Source organism: Emys orbicularis, chromosome 4 (genome assembly GCF_028017835.1).
Source record: "Emys orbicularis isolate rEmyOrb1 chromosome 4, rEmyOrb1.hap1, whole genome shotgun sequence".
Lineage (NCBI taxonomy): Eukaryota > Metazoa > Chordata > Testudines > Emydidae > Emys > Emys orbicularis.
In genome coordinates, this window is record NC_088686.1 from 122102073 (window position 1) to 122126697 (window position 24625).

At 40.9% G+C, this 24625-nt stretch overlaps 1 protein-coding gene across 2 annotated transcripts in view; it reads left to right on the forward strand.

Moving 5' to 3' along the window:
• Positions 1-24625, forward strand: part of ABCC8 (ATP binding cassette subfamily C member 8) — a 144600-nt gene that overhangs the window by 85528 nt on the left and 34447 nt on the right. The window contains exons 17-22 of one of the 2 annotated variants that reach the window (XM_065402566.1): positions 4070-4105; positions 6791-6826; positions 9996-10094; positions 13231-13315; positions 15934-16014; positions 19433-19570. In XM_065402566.1, the coding sequence (XP_065258638.1) occupies positions 4070-4105; positions 6791-6826; positions 9996-10094; positions 13231-13315; positions 15934-16014; positions 19433-19570 (475 nt within the window). The remainder of the gene's footprint in view (positions 1-4069; positions 4106-6790; positions 6827-9995; positions 10095-13230; positions 13316-15933; positions 16015-19432; positions 19571-24625) is intronic. The other variant, XM_065402568.1, reaches the window with a different exon arrangement.

Sequence of the window (24625 nt, forward strand, 5' to 3'; positions counted from 1 at the left end):
GTGTAATCATTCCTGTCCCCACATTTTCCACAGGCTGTGTTCATTATGGAAGATATCTCGCTGCTGAGGGTGAGCAGGGAATCCCGGGAGGGTATTCTCCAAGACTACGGCTTCCGCCCTGGCCCTTATGCAGTTCGCCTATGTGCAGCAATGGTCCCCGCCCCAGTGACAGCAGAGTGGCGCGGGAAAGTTACCGTTAATGGGGCAAGAAACAAAGCAGCTCTGCAAAGAACCTGTGGCAGCGGATTGCCCAGTATCTCCATGAGAGTTCCTGGAGATCTCTGAGGCAGATTCCTGTGAAGTGACGGAGTCAATCAACAGCCTGTTCTGCATCAGACTAGGCATGTGGTGATACACGCATAAAACAAACACAAGCGTGCTTTCTGCCACCCTCCTGCCCCCAACAGCTCGCTTCAGTGATTCCCAAAATCAAAGCCACTTACCAAGGGCCTCCTCTCCTGTTTGCACTTCGCCAAACTCCGACAGCTGTGACTGGCTAGCCTCCTCCGGGGTAGAAAAGAGCTCCTGTCTGCATGCATCTCAGATCTCCAAGTCGTCTTCTGCCTCTGGGTCCCCCTCCACATCCTTGTCCAAGATTTCCTCCTCCTGGCTCGGTCCAGTCTTGACTGGCATGAAGTATCCACGGTGGCCTTTTCAGTGGAGGTGGGGTCATTACTGAGTAGCGCGTGCAGCTCTTCATAGAACCGCAGCTCCTGGGCGCAGCACCGGAGCGGTGGTTTGCCTCCCGTGCATTGTGGTAGGCGTTCCAAAGCTGCTTCACTTTGACCCTGCACTGCAGTGTGTCCCGGTCATGGCCCCTTTCTGTCATGCATCGTGAAATCTGTCCGTAGGTATCATAATTCCTGCGGCTGGAATGCAGCTGGGACTGGACAGCCTCCTCTCCCCAAATGCTGATGAGGTCCAGCAGCTCGGCATTGTTCCAAGCGGGGAATCGCCTGGTGCGTGGAGCAGGCATGGCCACCTGGAAAGATGCACTGAGACCACTGCATGCATCACTGAGCAAACAGGAAGGGGACTTTAAAAATTCCAAAGGAATTTACGGGGTGGGGATGATGGTTGGTTACCTGAGGGCAGGGCAGTAGAGTTCAAACCGATGACCTGAGAGGCAAGAACAGGCATTTTGGGACACCTCCTGGAGGCCAGTCGCAGCGCTGTAATCAACCAGGGTGTCTACACTGGCACCACGGCCCTGTACCCCCAGTGCAGAAAGCTGTATGCCTCTCATCGGGGTGTTTTTTTTTTTTACAGCGCTGCAACTGCATAGTTTCTGCGCACTAAGTGGCTTGGCAGTGTGTACACCTCGGGAGTTACAGCGCAGAAAGCTGCTTTACTGCAGAGAAACTTGCCAGTGTAGACAAAGCCTAAAGTTCAAAGAGGGTAATCTTATAAAAAAATCACCATAATTTGCTGTCCTAGCTCAGGCAGTAATATGTGCCACCCAGATTATGTTATAGTAAAGGGCAATTCTTGGCTCCAGTAACTCACATTGCAAAATAACTCTTAATTCCATCACTCCAAATTCTTTCCCACAAGGACATTGCTCTAATGAAATTGGAAGGTCTATCCTTCATATATTTTAAAGAGAGAATGTATGATTCCCAGTGATTTCAATGGGCGTTAAGTGCATACGCACTTTTGAAACTCCTACTAAGCATCTATCTGAATCTTTAGATGCCTAAATATCTTTTAAAATTTGGCCCTCGATGCAGTGGTCACAACTGTAATGCTTGGAATGTGCCACTATAAGGATTGGAATCAAATGCCCTCTAATTAAAGTGCCATAATTATGCAGAAAAGTGGGGATAAGGAGGTAAAGCAAGGGGAAGAAGATAGAGGACATGGAAGAAAGCAAAAAGAAGACTGAATTTGGGGGAATGTTATCCTAAGAACATAAGAATGGCCATACAGGGTCAGATCAATGGTCCGTCTAGCCCAATAGCCTGACAGTGGCCAGTGCCAGATGCTTGAGAAGGAATGAATGGAACAGGGCATTTATCGAGTGACCCAGTCCCAGCTTCTGACAGTCAGAAGTTTAGGTTCACCCAGAGCATGGGGTTGCATTCCTGACCATCTTGGTTAATAGCCATTGATGGGCCTATCCTCCATGAACTTATCTGGTGGGTTTTTTAACCCAGTTAACTTTTGGCCTTCACACATTCCCTGGCAATCAGTTTCACTGGGTGTCTCTGTGTTGTGTGAAGAAGTACTGCCTTATGCTTAAAGCAAACCTGCTGCCTATTAATTTCATTGGGTGACTCCTAATTCTTGTGTTATGTGAAGGGGATAAATTATATTTTCTTATCACTTTCTCCACACCATTCATGATTTTATAGACCTCTATCTTATCACCCCTTATTTGTCTGTTTCCTAAACTGAACAGTCGCAGTCTTTTTAATCTCTCTTCATATGGCAGCTGTTCCATAACCATAATAATTTTGTTGCCCTTCTCTACACCTTTTCCAGTTCCAATTTTTGGAGATGAGGCAACCAGAACTGTATGCAGTATTCCAGGTGTGGGCATACTATCGACTTATACAGTGGCATTATGATATTTTCTATCCTATCTACCCCTTTCTTAATGGTTCCTAATGTTCTGTTCGTTTTTTTGACTGCCACTACATATTGACCAGATGTTTTCAGAGAAAATGTGCTCAATACTTTACAGAAACACAGAGCAAGGACCTGATTTAGCATTACTTGTAATAAACTGCCACTTTCTAGGATCAGGATTCAGGTAATGCAGTAAATCAGATACAGGCTCATCACAGTGTATTGCTGGACCACGTGTTACTTTTTCAGAGGATGATGGTGCCACTCAGGCACTGCCTTGAGAAGAGTGGCACAAGCTGCCTGAGGGAGAGCTCAGTAGAATGGGTGATACCGGCCATGAGTGACCCACCTGCGGCTGAAAGGATCCGTACTGCCCATCACACTGAGAGCGATACAGTCCCTTCCTGCACTACCCAGTGCAGAGAAGGACCATGCAGGCTGCATAATCCTGCTCTTAACCCACTCCACAGCTGACATAGGGGGAGTGAGGCTAAGTCTGTACCTCTCCCTGCCCCCATTTGGGGGTGATGTGTGTTACAGGGACTGAGACTGTCCCTGGTCCTTGTGCAGGGCATGCACGGGATGGAGAAGATTTTCAATATATCAGCCTTTTCAGTGTTTCAATAAAGAATATATTGCTGTTGAATAAACTTGCTATGCATTAAGATTCATGGGCTTTTGGACAGAAAGGTGCGGTGGGGTTTACTTTTGATTATGTAGTGGCTGATGTGAGTAAAATGTAGGTTAATTGTGTGTGGGAGAGAATTTTTTAGTAAAAAATACAACATGTTGGCAAGCTCTCAGGAATTCTGTAGTCAACTGAATTTAGGTACCATGATGGCTTATTATGGACTAACTTTTCAAAGGAACCATAACCTAGCTTTTTAAACAACAGGTGCAGTTTTTTCCCATGTGCCTGCACAAACTTGCATTTGTTAGCACAAATTGGGTAGTTAGGTGGCTACCGTTAAAGCACAAAAATTGTGCCCCTTCCTAATTTCATTTGGTTATCCCCATTGGACACAAACACTGCTTTCCATTTTTCTCACTGGACCTGAAATTAGCATGATTCAGAAGAGGCATGGCACATTTATATCTGTAATAGATTGCTGTATCAAAACAACTTGGTTTTTAGACAACTTGATGCAACTTGATCCTCTGTCCCTCGTATACACACCTCCTACGAACAGTGTTGACCCTGGCTGGATAGACACAGCCCTAGGCACTTATAGAAGTCTCAAGTGTTGTTCAGAGCTGAATGAGCTGACTATGAGGAAAACACTGTTGGACACAAATTCACTTTTTTTTATGACTGCTAAAACAAAGTGCAATTTCTGTAGAAGGAACAGATGCTGCTGTCTTCAAACAGCAGCAGCCTGTGATAAACACTGTTTGCAGTCTATACGCAAAGTAGAATTTAATTGTTACTCTTTCTGGGGCAGATTGCTCATATTTACTTAAGTAAACCATCTTTGTCTGCTTTTTATTTGTGATGCAGCAGTATTCCTGACAGCGAGACAGGGGAAGATGTCAGGTATGGTATTATATGTGATTGTTGGTCTTTCTACTTCTTACTAAATTAATCACAGTGGAATGAACCAAAGGGGAATTCAGCTTGTCAAACTATTAAATACCATTAAAGAGAAAAAACATAAGGTGAGGGTTTTGTTTTTTTAAAGTCAGTGGGACTTGTGCTCTTAAGCCACTTAGGATAAAATTTCCCAAAGCACTTAAATGATTTAGGCTCCTAAATCACTTAAGTACTTTCACGAATCCCACTGTAAATTCCTAAATCAGGTTATTCCCTAGTTCCACATTTTCAGCACTAATCAGCACTTTCTAGCACTATCCCTTTAAAAGTCTTATTTGTTAATGCAATCTTTCACCTTTACCCTTGTCTTCATTTCCTTCATCCTGTCATGAGGCTTTTATTTTCACCCCCCCAGGTCTTCGGGCATGTGGGAAATTAAAAAACGTGTGGGGAGTACAGATTAGTCCATGTCTTCGCTGGGCATCCTGGCATGGAAATCATGTTTGCCTTATAGCTAATTTGAGAGCTGAGTTCACCTTAGATTTCTGGAATACTTCTCAAATCTCATTCTGGAACAGACATTGCCGTGCTTGGCATCTTAGCCTGGCATGCAAACATCTGGAATGTTGTACAGGTGACAGTTCTAAAAAATCATGAGTGAAATCCTGGCCCCATTAAAATCAATGAGACCTTTGTCATTGATTTCAGTGGAGCCAGGATTTCACCCTATGTCCTTTTTTCTGACTCTCCCTATAGTGTGTGTCCTCTACTGACCAGAAAGTCTTCCTGGCTCTCTGAAGCATTAACTACTCTACTGCTGTTACTTTTGGATCCTCATGCTCCTCCGCTACTGCTTTGCTTGTTTCTCAAGTTTGTCCCCCTACCCTTCACTATGCTTATTTCCCACCTAATTATGCATCTGATAGATCCCTTTGACAAGAGCTTATGCCTGACCTACAGTACATTTCTCTCTTACTCTCCAATGTTCCTTTACAGCCTCTTTTTCTGCCATTACTATAAAGCAGTTCCTTATGCCTAATTCCTGAGCCTGATTTCAAGTTTTCTGTTCTCCTTACCTGTTCCACATTGTCAAACCAACTAATATTTCTTTGTGAATAAGGGTTGTCAATTGACTGCTTATAAAGAGAGAGAAGTCATATGGCTTGCTGATTCTTTATTGGTTGGCATTACACTGGATTAATACGCTGTGCAAAATGTAGTTATTTCATTATTTGTATCATCAGTTATATTAAAAATGCAGCCAAGAAAATGAAAATAATTTAATAAACAGAGAGGCAACTGACAAACTGTAGACAAGATTACTGTTATTTTTGAAATAAAAAATAATTTAGTGTGCACCATTTGCTGTAATAGCTATATCTGCTCATTGTTAGCACTAAATTGTCAAGTTATTAGAAGTCATTTGCATATCCTTAACCTTGCTAACAACAAGAGGAATAACCTGCACATTTCATTCAGATGTAGGAATTTTGTTAGAAATTTGTAACATCCTGTTGTGCATTTGTAGTGTGTGTTTATCGATATCTACATATAGATAGAGAGAGCTCCTTGTATTTCAGGAGGCTTTTTAGCATAAAATTGCACTTATTTACTATTCCTACTAAACATGGTTTGTTAAAGGTTCTAATCTTCTTTTGTGTTTGCATTTTGAGTTTTTAAACAGTTTGTGAAATCCTTATACAGTGTGTTTGCACTACAAGCAAAATTCTGCCCTAATTCACATCTGTGCAACCCCTCTAAAATCAGTGTGACTGCATGGGAGAACTGAGAGCAGAATTTGACTCTGTATGAGTTCCTGGATTATATGATATACAGAAAAACAACTGCAGTGCCTTGCAATTAATCCCCTTTTTACTTTTTTTTTTTTCCAAAATGTACTGGGTTTTTTTTACTGTTTTCATAACAATTAATCCTGTCATGTTTCTTTTGTCGTCATTTCTATAGCTAGATATTAGTCTGCTTATAAATGTCCTGGTCTTGCAGGATTTGGGCTCCAAGTGTACAGCTGTCACTTCCATCAGCTTTCTGTTTTTAAAAATGTTTAAATAATCCAGACTTTGAATACATGTTTTTTGTGTCTGAATTGAGAAATATGCTAAATGTGCAACAGCATACAAATTCTGCAATACTTTAGCAATATCCTTTGGAATAAATGGGAGTTTTGTGTGCATAAAGGCTGCAAGAATGTGAAGGAGAGGCACTCAGTTGTCTGATAGTTGCAGCTGTACAAGAATGCTTTACAGTATTTGCATTAAATAAAAAATTAGGTGATTTGAAACAGAAAATAAAATCTGATCAGAATTAGAAAAACCTACAAGATTTTAACATTTTTATGAAGATTAATAACAAATAAGGCAATGTCTATAACAGTGTTGTGTAATTAGCATTTCCTCAATTCCCATTAAGGGTATACAGCTTTTCTCAGGTTAGGGCCCTTCGAATTACCGATTTCTCTGCTGTATTTCCATATCATAAAGAAAAGCATTGTACTTATTAAGGAGCTTTACTTCTGTTATATAGCTATATTCGTGATACTGTATTTGGAATGTTAAACCATAAATATATATAATTTTTTACTTATTTAGTTTTTTGTATTAGAATATTTTTAACGTGTCTGGTGGGCCATCTACAGATTTAAAAAAATAACTGATGTTTTGATTTCTGCAGCCCAGAGAAGGAAACCGCTGTTGACACGGAAGTCAGGTACAATATTTTAAAACCTAATCGGAAAGAACATCAGTCTCCTATTAATGAGTAGCAACTATTGAGCCTCCTGGGAAATCAGATTGAATTATTTTACTTTCTGTGCAGCTGCTGCAAGCTTTAGAACAGATGAAAACAAACAGAAAAGCAATTAAGCGTGTAGACCTTTTTTCGGTATAAATTAGACAATGATATAAATGGATGTTTCTGCGTATTCATAGGTGGTAATGCAGCAGCATTCTACTACCCTAGGACCTGAGTCAGCCTGGAGGGAAAAAAAGCAGGGACTCAGTTTATTTCTTGTAAAAATGAAAGAGTGGCACAGACTGGTATAAAGACCAACACAGTGCATGTTCCTCCCTCAGATATGCCAGGGAACTTCAGTGCTGACTTGTAATGTTTTTGCTGTATCAGTAGTAGACATTCATGAATTTTGCAAAAACTTGAGAAATGCTCAATCTAAATTTTGACCCAGGGCTCCAGAAGCACAATAAAGGGTTTGCAACATACTGTATCTCATCTTCTCACCAATTCTAACTCCATAACATTTTTTGTGTGTTGTTTTTTGTTTGGTCAAATTTGGTGGTCAAAACTTAAGCATCTGCATCCATATATAAACAACTAAATAAATGGCTTTATTTTCAGAGATGCTAATTATGTACATTGACTTGAATTGACTTCTGAAAATCAGGCTTGAATATGGACTTGGGTAAATAATTGAAACTTTTGACCTATGTTCCTAAATGATACATCAATATGGAATTGACTCTGAGTCAACTGGGTACTCTCCAGTGAAGTTAATGGTTTCAAATGATTATTCTTTTGATTTCAATGAGAGGTTTGAATTTAGCAGTTAGATTCCTTATGAGAGACACTATGGGCTTGGGCATAAATTTCTCATGCAGGTAAGAGTTCACGAGAATTTTGCCCATGTAATAAATATGGGATCTACCCCTGTGTGTCAACCTGATCTCAGCTTCCAGTTAAGAAGAATTGGATTTAAAGAGGGTGAAATTCACCCCTGTGCAGAGAGCCAACACAAGTCCTGTGGGCCACTAAAGGGCTCAAAATATGGGTTAAATGGGACTTAAGCAATGTCCCTGTGCTGGTTCAGCGTACATGGGTGAATTTCACCCACAGTGTGCTAGTCTCCATAGCAATGTTTTGAAAGACAAAACACATTTCCCATGAGACTTTCCCCCCTGAAACATCACAATCACGCTAACAATTAACTATTTAGAAAAAACTAATTTGCAGTAACCTTTCAGCAATCTTCAGAACGTGCACAATTTTAAGCCACAGCAAGTGAATGGGAGACACTCTGGACTTTAAAATGAATTGCTGAATACATATTAATCCTATAACATATGCACTGATTTCTTCTAAAAATTATTTACACCTCTACCTCGATATAATGCTGTCCTCGGGAGTCAAAAAATCTTACCGCGTTATAGGTGAAACCGCGTTATATTGAACTTGCTTTGATCCACCAGAGTGCGCAGCCCCGCCCCACCCCCAGAGCACTGCTTTACGGCATTATATCCGAATTCGTGTTATATCGGGTCACGTTATATCGAGGTATGGGTGTATATGTAAACTTCACACTAATTTAACTAATGGTTTCTTTTTGAGTTAGGACTGAATGCCTGTGAGGAGTTAGACCTAGGAGTAAAGGGTTTTTGAGGTTCCATTTCAGCTGTGAGCCAAGAATATTTATCAAACATAATTAAAATTCCAACTGAGTGTGTACTTTTTGTGCTCAGAAATGATGTCTAGAATGTACTAATAAAGCCTTTTGGGTAGCATAACACTGTCCTCTCAAGTCCTCAAAGAAACTTGTGTCTCATAAAAATTTCTAGGCAAGTCTTGTGAAAATTTGACAGAAGATCAGGGCAGATGACCTCAGTTTCTGATAAGAAAGGTGCCCAGTACACTTGGCTGTCAGCACACGATTTGAATTGCATTAATGTCCAGCTAGAAGAGGAGTGATGAAATGGCTGCTCCAGCAGACAAAGATGGTGATCTGGGGAAGGCAGGCAACATTTTAAAAAGGGAAAAAACTATTTAATTTAAATAAAACACATCAGGCCAAATCTTGCTGATCTTACGTTGGTGAGCAGTCTCATTGAAACAGACTTCTTGAATGAGGAAGGGCACTGGGGGTCAGTACCCTATATTTATCCAGGAACTGTCTGGCTACATATGTGGGAATTAAGGTCTTGAATCCTACAAGGTGCTGAGAGTCCTCAATTTGTATTAAAGTCAGTACAGTCAGGCCGACTCTGTACTGAGGTAACCTCCCACCCTGTAATGGAGGAGGTACCATGGTTTATCACTGGTGAGAAACCCCTAGCAACCATGCCTCTGAAATACTGGGGAGTGGGAGGAGTGGAGGACCAAGCCTTCTGTGGTGATAGACTGGGTGTACTCTCTGAAACCTGCAGATTCTTGAGGCTGACCCCTATCTACTTGTTGCACAGTGAGGGCAAACATTGCATTTGGTGGGACAAAATGGAGAAACTCCCCAAGGGGAATCTATCAGAGTCTTCCTCGCTACTAGCCCTCTCCTATTACTTTTTCTATGTCATGGGGCAGCCTGACTCAAAAATATTTTACTTGAGAAATCCAAAGAACTATTATTATATTGGGAAAACACTGTGTTTATTTTGTTATCGTTTGTTTGTTTTTTGAACTCCTCAAATATGCCTTTTCAAAATATCCCTTTTGTAATGTATTATGTATTCCTCTGTGATACCTGTCTGGTCAGCTGCTATACACTTTCTATTAGGTTCTCAGAACAATGCTGTAACTAGACTTCCTTGCATTTGCTGGCTTGCCTCACAATACCCTCATTACTCAAGCAGAATATGCTGTGTGTTAGCTTTCTCTTATACTCACGTCAAAGAAGGAAATAAATTAGGGAACAAATGTATTTTTCCATTCAAAATCTTTGTTAGGAAAACAATGGCAATGTGCAAGAGGGGTTCTAATTATATAACATTTCTTTGGTGAGAGATGTGATATGTGGAAAATTCATTTGTCTTAATGAAGGGAAATAGAAAGGTTGCATTAGTGAAGACTCATTACCAGTTTCTGCGTTATATGTTTGGTTTTTGTTTTGTTTTGTTTTTTAATTGTACTGATGAGGTGGGAATTCCTGTTTTTCCAGGAAAAGAGGATCAGTGGCATATGCCTCACAGAAACCATGGCTGCTCAATGCTACTGTGGAAGAGAATATCATTTTTGAAAGCCCCTTCAACAAACAAAGGTAACATGTTTCAGCACCCCGCCAATAAAGGGAAGGGAAAGATTAATTGCCTTTCACAGAGACAACTGCATTAGCTGTTTATGGCTAACAGGTCATATTCTCCTCCTTGGTTACCTGGTTTGCCAATAATGGTGTCTTGGTATGATGCACGGCATGGTCAGGTGACCCAGGGATCTCCTTCTCGCCAGCAGTCCTGTGTTGACAGCAGACATAATATTGCTTGTTGAATGGAAGAGGGAACTTCTAGCTATTTAGATAGTGGTCCATGTCCCCACAACAGACATATGTTCCTGAGAGAGAGGATAGTCATCCACTCAGCGGGCTCAGTGGCTCTGGACCAAATTCTGTTCTCAATCACTCTGATTTTACACTAATGTAATGGAAGAAGAATTGGGTGTATTTTATCTGCCCCGATATGAGACAGACACAATGGGCCTAATTCTGATCCAATTTGTCCTGGTTTAATTCCATTGACTTCAGTGGAGATACTCCTGATTTATATTGGCATAAGCGAACTCAAAATCAGTCCCAATGCCTTCAGTCACAGCTGCTCAGATGGTGCCCCTCCTCTCCTACTCCCTCTGACGGGGGGCTCCAAGAACTTAAATGAGCCCTTTGGTTTCTGTGGGAGGAGAGGAGAATTTGGTTCATTTTTCTAAGAAAACAGAGTTATGCTCCTGTAAGGCTGAGACGCTGGAACTAAAGTTACTCATTTCATTGCAAAAGAATCCAGTGTTTCCGTCAGATTACCCCACAATAAATGTCCAATGATAACATTGTTTCAGCTAATTGGGCTACCCCAGAGATACACATGCCATTACTGACATTTATTATTCAATACTGAACCACCTCTTCACAAGAAAACTGTGAAAACTCCTTATAATTTCCCCGATATATGACATTGTATTTACCCATGTGTTACACTTCCAGAGCCAGCCTCTCTATTGTGTACTGTCTGCCCCATTTGTGGCATTTGTAACTTCTGTTCAGTACTGTTGAGAATAATATCAGTGTTACAGTCTTTTAGGTTGTATGTTGGAACCCTGGTTTTTTATTACAAATGTAACTGCACTTTAAATAATGCTGTTTTGAGGGAGGAAGCTGTTGTGCCAGCAAAAGTAATTACTAGACAACCCATTCTGTGTTTTTTGAAAGGAGAACATTAAACAAACACTTCAGCTCCAGGTCTGGGGCCATCTGTTAGGTGAACAACTGACCATATGTTTCTGAGGCATAAATTTACAAACTGCTTCTTCAGCCAGATGTATTTTGATATTTGATGTATTTTGATCAATTTGTTGTAAAAGTATATGTATGATAAAAGTTCAGCTGACTTCGTAGCACATGGAGATACACCAAAAAATTCATTTTAGGAGCTTTTGTTCCTTCCAAAGGACATCTATGTGTGATACACAGTATTTAATAGACCAGAGTGGCACTTTTGAGTAAAGTCTCTTGTAAGTTGATCTTGAAACTTTTTTAAAATTTAAAAATTTGAGATGTTATTGACGATAAGTGGTATGTTTGTGCTTAACCTGGGTGGATCAGCTAATCTTTGAACTCTGGTTTTTTACATTCTGAAATAGCATTTGGCATTGAATCTCTACTATTATTGACTTTGGAAAGGAAAGAGGGAGTAGCAAAAAAAAATGCTATTTGAAAAATAAAAATAGTTTGAGTAGGGTTTTTTTTATTTAAAGGGGTCTTGCTAAGTGCTCTATTGCAACATTTTTGTTTCCAAATGACTGTTTTGCATTGCCCAGGAGATTAAATAGGCCAAATTCTGCTCAGATTTAGACCCCGTGCAATCATTGACTCCAGTGGAATTGCATGGAATGAAAGTCAGTGACAAATGTGGCCCCGGTGGCTTCTGAATCTAGGAATGTTGTCATGTGTCCCTTCATTTTTACCACCAGTGCCCTGCTCTCTCTAACTTGGCTGCTAGGGTTCCATCCAATAAAACAGTTGAACAAGCTTAATTAGAAATATTGATAGAATAACCCCACTTGATTGAATAAGATCTTTACAAGTTCCCTGTTAACTTGAAACCTAAAAAGTCTCTTAAAGTGAGTTAAAAATAATATCAGGTGCTCCTGAGTAGAGCTGGCTGGGAATTTTCCAGTGAAATGATTTTTTGTCAGAAAATGTCGGTTTTTCAAAATTGAAACTTTTTGCAGGAAAGGACTAGTTGTTAAGAGCGTTTCTTGGGTCAGAGTGGAATTTCTGGTCAAAATGAGAGAGAGAGAGAGAAACTCCAGAACAGAATCAGCAGAGCAGGGACTTGAACATGGATCTCCTGTATCCCAGCTGAGTGCCCTGAGTACTGGCTATTGGCTATTTTGGGGTCTCTCTCACTCTCTGTTGTTCGTTGTTTATTATTATTATTTATTTTGGGGTTTTTGGTGGAAAATTTTTGAAGATCTCCATTTTGTTCCAATGTGGAACAGGGAAAAAAATGTAATCTTGAAAAATTTTGCAGGACAGGAAAACCGTTTCCTATCCATCTCCACTCCTGAGTCCCTCTCCCAATTTTGGTGGCTATACAATCACATTGTATGTTTTTACTGTTTCTCCCTTGTTTCTGTGAAAGGCCCACACAAACAGAGGAAACTAAGGTCCTGATGCTGCAAACAAGTAAACCTTAAAGAATAACAATGCGTCAAATTTAATTTGGGGGAGGGATAGCTCAGTGGTTTGAGCATTGGCCTGCTAAACCCAGGGTTGTGAGTTCAATCCTTGAGGGGGCCACTTAGGGATCTGGGGCAAAATCAGTACTTGGTCCTGCTAGTGAAGGCAGGGGGCTGGACTCGATGACCTTTCAAGGTCCCTTCCAGTTCTAGGAGATAGGATATCTCCATTAATTTATAAAAGAACCAGTGCCTGCTGTGCCTATTTTTAGCCTTTAAATATTTTTAATTGGTCTGGGGAGCTGGCCTAAGGTGCTTTGCTAGCCAAAATGTCATTTACTTGACTATGATTGAAAGGGATTCCATTAGAACAATTAGTGCCTAACAAACAAGTCTTTTCCACCGTGTGACTTTTTACAGCTGGTTAATCTTTGCTCCTATGCAGGTAGAAAGTGTGTTTCTCTGGCAATATCTGTGTGGATTTTGCATTATCTTTTTTGTTTCCACAGGTACAAAGCAGTGATTGATGCTTGCTCCCTTCAGCCTGATATTGACATTCTTCCTCATGGAGACCAAACCCAGATTGGAGAGAGGGTCAGTAACCCTCTACACAGGATTTGTTTTTGTGTTTTTTCTTTAAATTGTTTCAGTACTCTAGTTGCCAAATAAATCTTTAAGTTAAATATACTTTTGGATCATTAGTCTGAAAGCTCATCGCTTGGTAAATATGGGAACATTGCTGTTTGTGTGAAATGTGCTGGTTTAAATGTTCTGCTATCAGAATGTTTTATTAGTCCCACAGTCGCTATCTGAAATATCAGTGCCCAAGCGTCACTCTTTGCAGTTCGGTGTCTACAGGCATATAATAAAAATAAAACTTTACAGTTTTAGAGCACCTTCCATCTGAAGGTATCAAGCTATTAACAAACATTAATTAATTAAGCCTTGCTATACCCTGGTGAAGTAGGAAAATGCTAATACATTGCAGCTGAAGAAACCAAGGCACAGAGATAAGTAATTTGCTCCAAGCTACACAGTAAATCTGTGAGATAAGGTGGATGAGGTAATATCTTTGATTGGACCAACTTCTGTTGGTGAGTGAGACAAGTTTTCAAGCCACACACAGCTCTTCTTCAGGTCTTTATCTGAAGAAGAGCTGCTTGTGGCTCAAAAACTTGTCTCTCTTGCCAACAGAAGTTGGTCCAATCAAAGATATTACCTCACTCACGTTGTCTCTCTAACATCCTACGGCTACAACTACACACAGTAAATCTGGGTCAGGGCTGGGAATAGAACCTAGATCTCTCATAGCCACCAGATTATGCTTCATCTCAACATAGTCTGATATTGTGATTAAAAATTGCCTCTTGTAATTCAGTTACCTAGTATAATTATGATACCTTAGATAAATAATATAGCATCACAGCATTACACAAACCTTCACATGCCTCAAGAATGTTCTCAAACCGATGTTTCTGAATAAATGATTGGGGTAAATGATTGGGGGAGTGCCAATTAAAATGTAATTTTAAAAATTGCTGCTACCTTTGCAAGAAAAATAAATGTGTTATGGGCAAACTCTACCCTTCCTTTCCACCCCACCCGAAGCTGAAAACGTCATTTAGTTTATACGCCCAGCTCAAGGACAGAGTGTCCAAAGGTCATCTGCAAACCCAGATCTCTTCAGTAGCGCCACCAATGCATCATGACCTTCTTGCTAAAAAATGAGCCTAAGGACTAAAGTTAAACTGTTAAGACCTTATTTAAGCACCTGAACAAATGGTCTGGTTTTTCAAAAGTGTCAAGCACCCAGCTTTTCCCATGGAACTGAATATAGATTCATAGATTCTAGGACTGGAAGGGACCTCGAGAGGTCATCGAGTCCAGTCCCCTGCCCGCATGGCAGGACCAAATACTGTCTAGACCATCCCTGATAGACATTTATCTAACCTACTCTTAAATATCTCCAGAGATGGAGATTCCACAACCTCCCTAGGCAATTTATTCCAGTGTTTAACCACCCTGACAGTTAGGAACTTTTTCCTAATGTCCAACCTAGACCTCCCTTGCTGCAGTTTAAGCCCATTGCTTCTTGTTCTATCCTTAGAGGCTAATGTGAACAAGTTTTCTCCCTCCTCCTTATGACACCCTTTTAGATACCTGAAAACTGCTATCATGTCCCCTCTCTGTCTTCTCTTTTCCAAACTAAACAAACCCAATTCTTTCAGTCTTCCTTCATAGGTCATGTTCTCAAGACCTTTAATCATTCTTGTTGCTCTTCTCTGGACCCTTTCCAATTTCTCCACATCTTTCTTGAAATGCGGTGCCCAAAACTGGACACAATACTCCAGCTGAGGCCTAACCAGAGCAGAGTAGAGCGGAAGAATGACTTCTCGTGTCTTGCTCACAACACACCTGTTAATACATCCCAGAATCATGTTTGCTTTTTTTGCAACAGCATCACACTGTTGACTCATATTTAGCTTGTGGTCCACTATAACCCCTAGATCCCTTTCTGCCGTACTCCTTCCTAGACAGTCTCTTCCCATTCTGTATGTGTGAAACTGATTTTTTCTTCCTAAGTGGAGCACTTTGCATTTGTCTTTGTTAAACTTCATCCTGTTTAACTCAGACCATTTCTCCAATTTGTCCAGATCATTTTGAATTATGACCCTGTCCTCCAAAGCAGTTGCAATCCCTCTTATGCACATAAGAACTTAACTTTAGCCACCTATTTTTAAAACATCTTGGTCTAATGCACGAAAAGTTCTCCGCTGATGTTGAAGTACATTTTGAGTGAGGACAAAGAACATTAAAAAGTCAGTTCCAGCTGCTAGTAGCATACAACTGAGGTCATCTAAAAGTTTCCTCTTACCTTGTAGGAGGAAATCTGGAACATCTCAGAAAATCAGTGTAATCTGCATTGCAGTTGCATTTGCTCAATAGCAATGAAGGCTTTAACAATTTTACAGTTGTGTATATATGGCCCAAAATTCATAGTAGAGCATTCCAGATATCAAGGCAATTAGTATGCTGTTTTCCCAAATGAACTGTAAGGATACTTTTTCAAAAGGATATGCCTGGATTCTTTCACTCCATGGTGTCTTCTCCACAAAAACTTCTAACAAAGCAAAATTTGAGTATTCTGATTTTAGAACTGGATTAGAGATTTTGTGATCAATTTATTATTTTTTTTATCTGTTTACTTCCAGGGTATTAATCTTTCTGGAGGGCAGCGCCAGCGCATCAGTGTGGCAAGAGCACTTTACCAGCAGACAAATGTTGTGTTCCTAGTGAGTAGATGCCATTATGTCTGAGCTGTAAGTTGCAGCACCAAGTATACTCATTCAAAATGTTTAATGGGCAGCAAATGAAATTCTGCTCCACTGAACGAAAGGGGTAGTCGCAATTGAAATGTGCACTACTTTATTTTACATTTGTTATAGCTGGGATACCCAGGGAACAGACCCCCCTCCCCCCATAAATACCACAGATAGATCTTAAGATAAATAAATGTAAATAGAAATCATGGATTTGATCCTTCACTTTACACTGTGGCTGGGAACGTGCCTCCCAGCCTGGGTAGACAGGCTCAAATTAGTGCACTAAAAATAGCAACAGAGGGTCCTGTGGCACCTTTAAGACTAACAGAAGTATTGGGAGCATAAGCTTTCGTGAGTAAGAACCTCACTTCTTCAGATGCAAGTAATGGAAATCTCCAGAGGCTGGTATAAATCAGTATGGAGATAACGAGGTTAGTTCAATCAGGGAGGGTGAGGTGCTCTGCTAGCAGTTGAGGTGTGAACACCAAGGGAGGAGAAACTGCTTCTGTAGTTGGATAGCCATTCACAGTCCTTGTTTAATCCTGATCTGATGGTGTCAAATTTGCAAATGAACTGGAGCTCAGCAGTTTCTCTTTGGAGTCTGGTCCTGAAGTTTTTTTGCTGTAAGATGGCTACCTTTACATCTGCTATTGTGTGGCCAGGGAGGTTGAAGTGTTCTCCTACAGGTTTTTGTATATTGCCATTCCTGATATCTGACTTGTGTCCATTTATCCTCTTGCGTAGTGACTGTCCAGTTTGGCCAATGTACATAGCAGAGGGGCATTGCTGGCATATGATGGCATATATAACATTGGTGGATGTGCAGGTGAATGAGCCGGTGATGTTGTAGCTGATCTGGTTAGGTCCTGTGATGGTGTTGCTGGTGTAGATATGTGGGCAGAGTTGGCATCGAGGTTTGTTGCATGGGTTGGTTCCTGAGTTAGAGTTGTTATGGTGCGGTGCGTGGTTGCTGGTGAGAATATGCTTAAGGTTGGCAGGTTGTCTGTGGGCGAGGACTGGCCTGCCTCCCAAGGTCTGTGAAAGTGAGGGATCATTGTCCAGGATGGGTTGTAGATCACTGATGATGCGTTGGAGAGGTTTAAGCTGAGGACTGTAGGTGATGGCCAGTGGAGTTCTGTTGGTTTCTTTTTTGGGCCTGTCTTGTAGCAGGAGGCTTCTGGGTACACGTCTGGCTCTGTTGATTTGTTTCTTTATTTCCTTGTGTGGGTATCGTAGTTTTGAGAATGCTTGGTGAAGATCTTGTAGGTGTTGGTCTCTGTCTGAGGGGTTGGAGCAGATGCGATTGTACCTCAGTGCTTGGCTGTAGACGATGGATCGTGTGGTGTGATCAGGGTGGAAGCTGGAGGCATGAAGGTAGGCGTAGTGGTCGGTGGGTTTTCGGTATAGGGTGGTGTTAATGTGGCCATCGCTTATTTGTACAGTGGTGTCTAGGAAGTGGACCTCCTGTGTAGATTGGTCCAGGCTGAGGTTGATGGTGGGGTGGAAGCTGTTGAAATCATGGTGGAATTCTTCCAGGGTCTCCTTCCCATGGGTCCAGATGATGAAGATGTCATCAATATAGCGTAGGTAGAGAAGGGGCATGAGTGGACGAGAGCTGAGGAAGCGTTGTTCCAGATCAGCCATAAAAATGTTGGCATATTGTGGGGCCATGCGGGTGCCCATAGCGGTGCCACTGGTCTGGAGGTATATGTTGTCAACAAATTTGAAATAATTGTGCGTGAGGATAAAGTCACAGAGCTCAGCAATAAGTTGTGCTGTGTCATCATCAGGGATACTGTTTCTGACAGCTTGTATTCCATCTGTGTGTGGGATGTTTGTGTAGAGAGCCTCTACATCCATGGCGGCTAGGATGGTGTTTTCTGGGAGGTCACCAATGCATTGTAGTTTTCTCAGGAAATCTGTGGTGTCACGGAGATAGCTGGGAGTGCTGGTGGCGTAGAGTCTGAGTAGGGAGTCCACATATCCAGACAGTCCTTCAGTGAGAGTGCCAATGCCCGAGATGATGGGGCGTCCAGGATTTCCAGGTCTGTGGATCTTAGGTAGTAGATAGAATAACCCCGGTCAGGGCTCTAAGGGTAAGTTGATTTGTTCCTGTGTTAGCGTAGGCAGTGTCCTGAGTAGATGGTGCAGTTTCTTAGTGTATTCCTCAGTGGGATCTGAGGAAAGTGGCCTGTAGAATTTGGTATTGGAGAGTTGTCTGTGAGGTTACTGTAACATATGTGTGACCATACCTGGCACCTTTGAATTTCCTTCATTTCTACTCTTCATTTTATTATATTCTGATTTATTACATCCTCAAAAATCATCTCTACATCATCATTGCTTCTAGATATTTTAAATTATTTTTATTGATTTTTGTAAATGTACCAATACAACAATAAATATATTAAATGTAATTACAATATGACATTATTCCAAAATTCAGGGGGGAAAAAAGTAAGGGTGTCAGATTTTCAAAAGCATCTAGCTTTGACCTAACTCTGCCTCCATTGAATTTGATTGCAAAACTCCTATTGATTTCAGTGGGATAGAACAGACTTAACTCAATGCTCAGAGAGCAAAATTCCACATTCCACATAAAAAGAATCAGTATAATTACCTTAATAAACAATATCTAGTGGGAAGACAATGTAAATCCTACCAGTAATATCAGTACCACCTTCCACATGCTATGTTCATAATTCTCAAATGAATAAATCCTCAATAAATGTTAGATCTTTCCTCAAGTAATTAAATACAAATCAGTGAGTCAATAGGACAGAATTAATCTAATTTTAGCCCTTAAAAGCAATCAGCTGGTCAAGATCATAGAACTGATCAATCTTTCTCTCTCAGTGGTTTTTCAATAGGGAAATTTCTCTCAGAGGTGGGAATAGATAACTCACAAGAGAGCAAGTATGTCACCAAGGAAATCAAGATGTGCTTATACTCCGTTTCTCTGGAGGACTTCAAGCCAGGCACACCATAGTTTATGTTAGGCCTAAATAGGGGCTTGTCAGTACTGCAGCGCCATGTAGACAAGCCCTTAGTTACACCAGTATATCAATATCTGAAGTGTGCAGGTAAATAAACTGGCAGTTACTCTAGGGCTTAGTAAACCACAGCACAAGTCTAGCTAAAATTACCATCTTTCAGCTTAGCCATTGCAAAAAGATAATTCATGCTTTGTTGCCATCTATCTGAGAATCCCCTGCCACTGCAAAATATTGATTTACTGTTAATCTTCTCCTCCCTCTAGTTTTCTGTGTTGATCTATCTGACTTAACTGAAGACAGCACTAGTGTTAAAATATATCACTTCCATTAAATCCTGTAAAGGCTTGGCTGCAGCAATATGGCATGTACTTAATCTCTTTTCCCGTGGCTAGGACGATCCATTTTCTGCACTGGATATCCACTTAAGTGACCATCTTATGCAGGAAGGGATCCTGAAAATGCTAAGGGAAGACAAGAGGACCATTATCCTGGTCACCCACAAACTACAGTACCTGCCACATGCTGACTGGGTAAGAAAGCTGTCATTTTTAATGATGAAATTGAAAAGTGACTTGTAAGTGACTTCTACTGCTATAAAATAAACATTACTGAAAATAATCTTTTTGCATTTCTGTATCAACAGGACTGCATAGGGAGAATGAGTATTATTAAGATTTTCAAAATTGATTAGTGATTTTGGGTGCCCTTTAATTTTTTGATTCTCAACTTGAAACACCTTAAAGGGGCCTGATTTTCAGAGGGTGGGCAATTCTGGAAATTGGGTCCCTTTTAAGGCATCTCAAGGTGAGCACCCAAAATCACAAGTCCCTTTTGAGAATCTGGTCTACATGATGTCCTTTAAACAACTGAAGCTATTGGAATGATACATCTGTTTATAACTTTGACATCATTATGCAGTTGTTTTATTACCACAGAAGAAAACCATTATAAGGAGATTGAGTCAAAGGAAGACACTAGGGGGAAAAATGCACACTTCTTGGCCTTCATTTGTAGTAAATAACATATTGAGATGGGCACGTTCCCTTTCAAAATAATTCCGGTTATTTAGATAGTTGTCTATTTTATATCTTGTAGCTGATAGAAGTAGCACTTTTATGTACAAATACCAAAGTTTTGTTTGTTGTTTTGTTTTGTTTTTGATCAGGTTGCACACTTCTTCATTGTGTTGTTATCTTGCACCAGCAACACATGCCTTCCTGACCACAAGGATTGATTATTGTAATTACTTCTCCTAGCAGGGCTTCAGTCACTTGCAATACATATATAATGCAGCAGCACAGTTATTTTCTGGCCTGAGCAAGCATTCTCATACCACTCCTGCCCTTGCATTCTTCATACTGGCTTTTCATAACGTTGCAGACCGATTTCTAAGCTGGTCCTGTTGGTTTTTAAATCTCTTTATAACGTCTGCTCTGACCTCATCCTTGGGTCATTTACCATCATCATGCTAAGATAAGCAAGCAATTCTGCCTTTGCTGTGGTGGTCCCTAGGATATGGAATTCCCTCCTTCTAGACTTCTGTCTTAGTCCATCCCTTCCCATTTTTAAACAACACCTATACGCATTTTTTCCAAAGATGATTTTTTAAATAAGTACAGCTGTTGGCCTCGTATTAATAACCTCTTCCCTCCTTTTCATTTGTCAAAAACACGTCTGTTGTCCTCATTTGAAATGTTATGAGAATGGTTATTAATAATAATAAATAATAATAATAAATTCTTTTTAATATTGTTGTTACTGTAATACTGTGTAGGCCCAAATGCATGCAGGGTGCAAAGGGGCTTTTAAAATGCAAGTTATAATTAATTGTCATTATCTAGTATTAGGCTAGATCATGTAGTCCTTTCTCAGGCAAAACTCTCATTAAAGCCAGTAGGAGTTTGTCTAAGGCAGGGCAACAAGACTTGTACTAGTTGTTGCTATTGTTATTCATTAAGAAATTTCTCAGACTTTTAATGTGAAATATATATGTCAAATGACACTCCTAAACTTTCCTGCAAAACCTTTGAGAGAATTAAAGTCCCAGTTTTAGAAGGTGTAGAGGTCATCAAAAAATAGGGCTTTTTTTCCTGTGGAAATTTTTGGCACAAACAAAACAAAAAGTCAATTTTTTCCCATGGAAATCAAGTTTTCAGTGAAAAATCCAAATCTGAAATATTTTGGTCAAAGACTATAATAATCCAATTCACAAATGTTGCTTTGGTGCCTCATGGGAGTTGTAGTTTGGGTGCCTCGTGCTCCCATTCTCTATAGACTGGGCTCCCTGTCAGACTACATGTCCTGTGATGCACCAGAGTCCAGCCTGTGGTGAAGGGAAGCAATGCATCATGGCAGTGATGCATCATGGAAGATGAAGTCTAGGTGGTTCAAAATTTTTCAGTTTTCAGGCATTCGTTTTTCAATGAAACTTTTCCATAGAAAACAGACACATTTTGAAAAAGTGTTTGTTTTTCAATAGAAAATTGGGTTTAAAAAAACATTTTGACTGAAAATTTTTGACTAGCCCTATGCCTGAGAGGTGCTGAATACCCTCAGCTCCCATTGACTTCAGATGAAGTTGTCAGTTCAAGTCACTGAGCTTCATTTCCTTCAGCTTTCCTCAGAGTTAATCAGAAGTAACTCTGCTGAAGTTACTGGAGTTATGTTATTTTCAGACTTGTGCAAGTGAGATCAGAAGGAGGCCCATTGACTTGAAATCAATAGGAGTTGAGAGGGCCCCCCATTCTTCAGGTTTGGACCAATGTAACTATAACAATTTCCTCCAAAAAGGTGTGTTTCTTCCATCTAACGTTTACTGTTTGGAAAGCTTTAATAACCAAAACCCCACTGCATTTCCCAAAGGCCCATGGTGGCAAACAGACTGTGGAACCAGAATATTTACATGTAATTTCCTGCATGAAGGGCCAAGGTGCTGGGCACAGCATGTAGCTAGAAGTCTGTGTTTTTATTTTTCAGTGGTGACAGCTCTAACTTGTCAATTGTTATCTTGTTAATAAACTGTGTTTAGAGAGAGTTATAAGCTCCCTGTATCTTCCATCATCCTCCAGGGAACGGTACGCTAGGAACAAAGAATTAAAAGCAATCTGAGTCATTAATATGAGGCATAGGATGCTGAGGTGTGTTTTTAAAGGGAATAAGAGTTGAAGGATAAACAGGGTTGTTTTTTTTAAGAGATGGATTAATTCTCAGAAACAGTAGCTTATTTCAATGCAGAGGCAAAAATCTGTCCAGGCACCACAGTATCTCAAACTAAGGTGATATAAATAAAAAAATGAAAATGAACAGACTTGAATATCCACTGCCTGCACTTTGTATGGTTATTTACGTCTGTGCAAAAGGGGTATAAAATATTACCAGGTCAGAATGATAGTGTTTTGCACCCCCTTTGCGCAAGGGGTGATGCGTATAATAGGTGTAAGGCAGTGGAGAATCAGACCCAGTGTGCCTAATTCTGTTCTTTTATGCTACTACAATGGCACTGACTTCACTGCATAAATAAGAGCAGCATTTGACTCATTCCCTATTCTCATGACACACTACAGAAGTGGTGTCATTATCCCACTTTAACAGTAGGGTTAATTGTCTTGCCCAATGTCATGTAGCAAGTCAGTAGCAGGGAATTGAAGTACAGGAGTTCCTGGCTCACTCGCTCGTCTTTATACACTCTAGGACCAGCTAAGCTCCTTGTGCTGGGGACCATCTCTTCACATATGTTTGCATAGCACCTGGTACAGTGGGGTCCCAATACTCAAAGGGGCATGTGAGCATTTTTGTAATTCAAATGTTAGTCAAATGCCATGTTATGTACTTTCTGTGCCCAAACTTGTTCTCAGTCCACTAGCTCATGCCACCCTCTTTAATTATAAAAATTAGCACACCAAGCAAAAAGAACAGGAGTACTTGTGGCACTCCTGTTCTTTTTGCGGATACAGACTAACACGGCTGCTACTCTGAAACACACCAAGCAAAGGATTTTTTTAAGGGAAATATGCATTTGTGATAAAATAGAGACATTCTGAGAATCTGTTGCCTTAAACTCACTGTGGGAAGCTCTTCTGCTGAGTAGCCTCAATTACTGCTTACTCTCATTTTACATTTTTTTTAAATATTTCAACCTGTGAGAACTAAAAAGAGGTCTTTTTAAAAAAATCTGTTTTATGCAATAAGATAAATTCAACTAAATGTGGCTTCTGGGGAGGTTGTGCTGAATACCAAATTGTTTTCACGTAATATGCCATATCATTGAGCCATATCATATCTAAGAGTGTCTCATGCTGACTACAACTGATGGTGCTTGAAACATAATACATGCCATCCTACAAATGAAGCAAAAATAGATGCAGTTATGGCATACATGCTGCGCATGTTCAAAGCAAATGATGCCATGATGTAAGGGAAGGTATATGGAACCTGGCATTCAGAGGCTGCTGAAGAGGAGAGGGAATTTCCTGTGTCATTTGGAAATAACAAATGTAGTCTGTGGATGAGGAGCCCAGAATGCCAGCAGACTTTGTGTGGGCTCATATCCTGAGTTTACTTACTCCATTAAAGTGGAATTCATGTTTGGCACGATAAACATAAGGGACTCCATCCTGCCCTGCAATAAATCCTTTTGTGCCACTCTAGCATAAAGGAATCCTCAACAGACCTAAAACCAGAAGAGCTGGCTCTAAAACAGCTCCTTCTGCCCATCCCCTGTGGAGTAGAGGGCTTATCAGGAATGGGAGGGGGCCTGAGCATTGTATGGTTTAGTAATCCTGGGCAGGGCCGGCTCCAGCATTTCTGCCGCCCCAAGCAAAAAAAAAAAAAAAAAAAAAGCCTTGATTGCAATCGCGACCGGCGGCGGCAATTGGGGGGGGGGAAAAAAAAAAAGCCGTGATCGGCGGCGGCAGTTCGGCGGCAGGTCCTTCGCTCCTAGAGGGAGTGAGGGACCTGCCGCCCCGAATTGCCGCAGGTGCTGCCCCTCTCCCTTGGCCGCCCCAAGCACCTGCTTGTTAAGCTGGTGCCTGGAGCTGGCCCTGATCCTGGGTCAATGGAGCAACCTACAAGGTACCATTCCTGGACAGTACAGTTTAAAACAGCTGAGGCTGCTCTAATTTATTCTGGTAGCTGGAAGAAGCCCTAGCCAGTCCCAGGATTGGGAGGAACAAAAAATTAACCCCTTCCCTCCCCCCCTTCTGGTTCACCACACTCAGCTCAGGTGGCACATCAGAGGATTGAACCAGTGTTATCCCTGCTTGGATTTCAGCCATGATGCTTGCCGAAGCTCTGAAGATTCAGGGGATTGTAACTGAATAAGATCCCCATCCCTCCTGCTGGTGACAGCTATTGTGAAGTATTGGGTCCATTCTGGAGTAAAAAATGAATGCCTCCCCGAGGAAGGGCGAGTTGCTTGTTTCTCTTCAAGAAGGGAAAGGGGAACAACTGACTAAGGGGTAGCTAAATCCTTGGCAGCACTTCACAGCCCACTCTGAGGTGGGAATGACAGAGAGGCTGGGGTTTGCTAAAATGGGAAGTGTCTTGAGTCATAATGTCAAGTAGAAACAACGAGGAGTTCCTGTGGC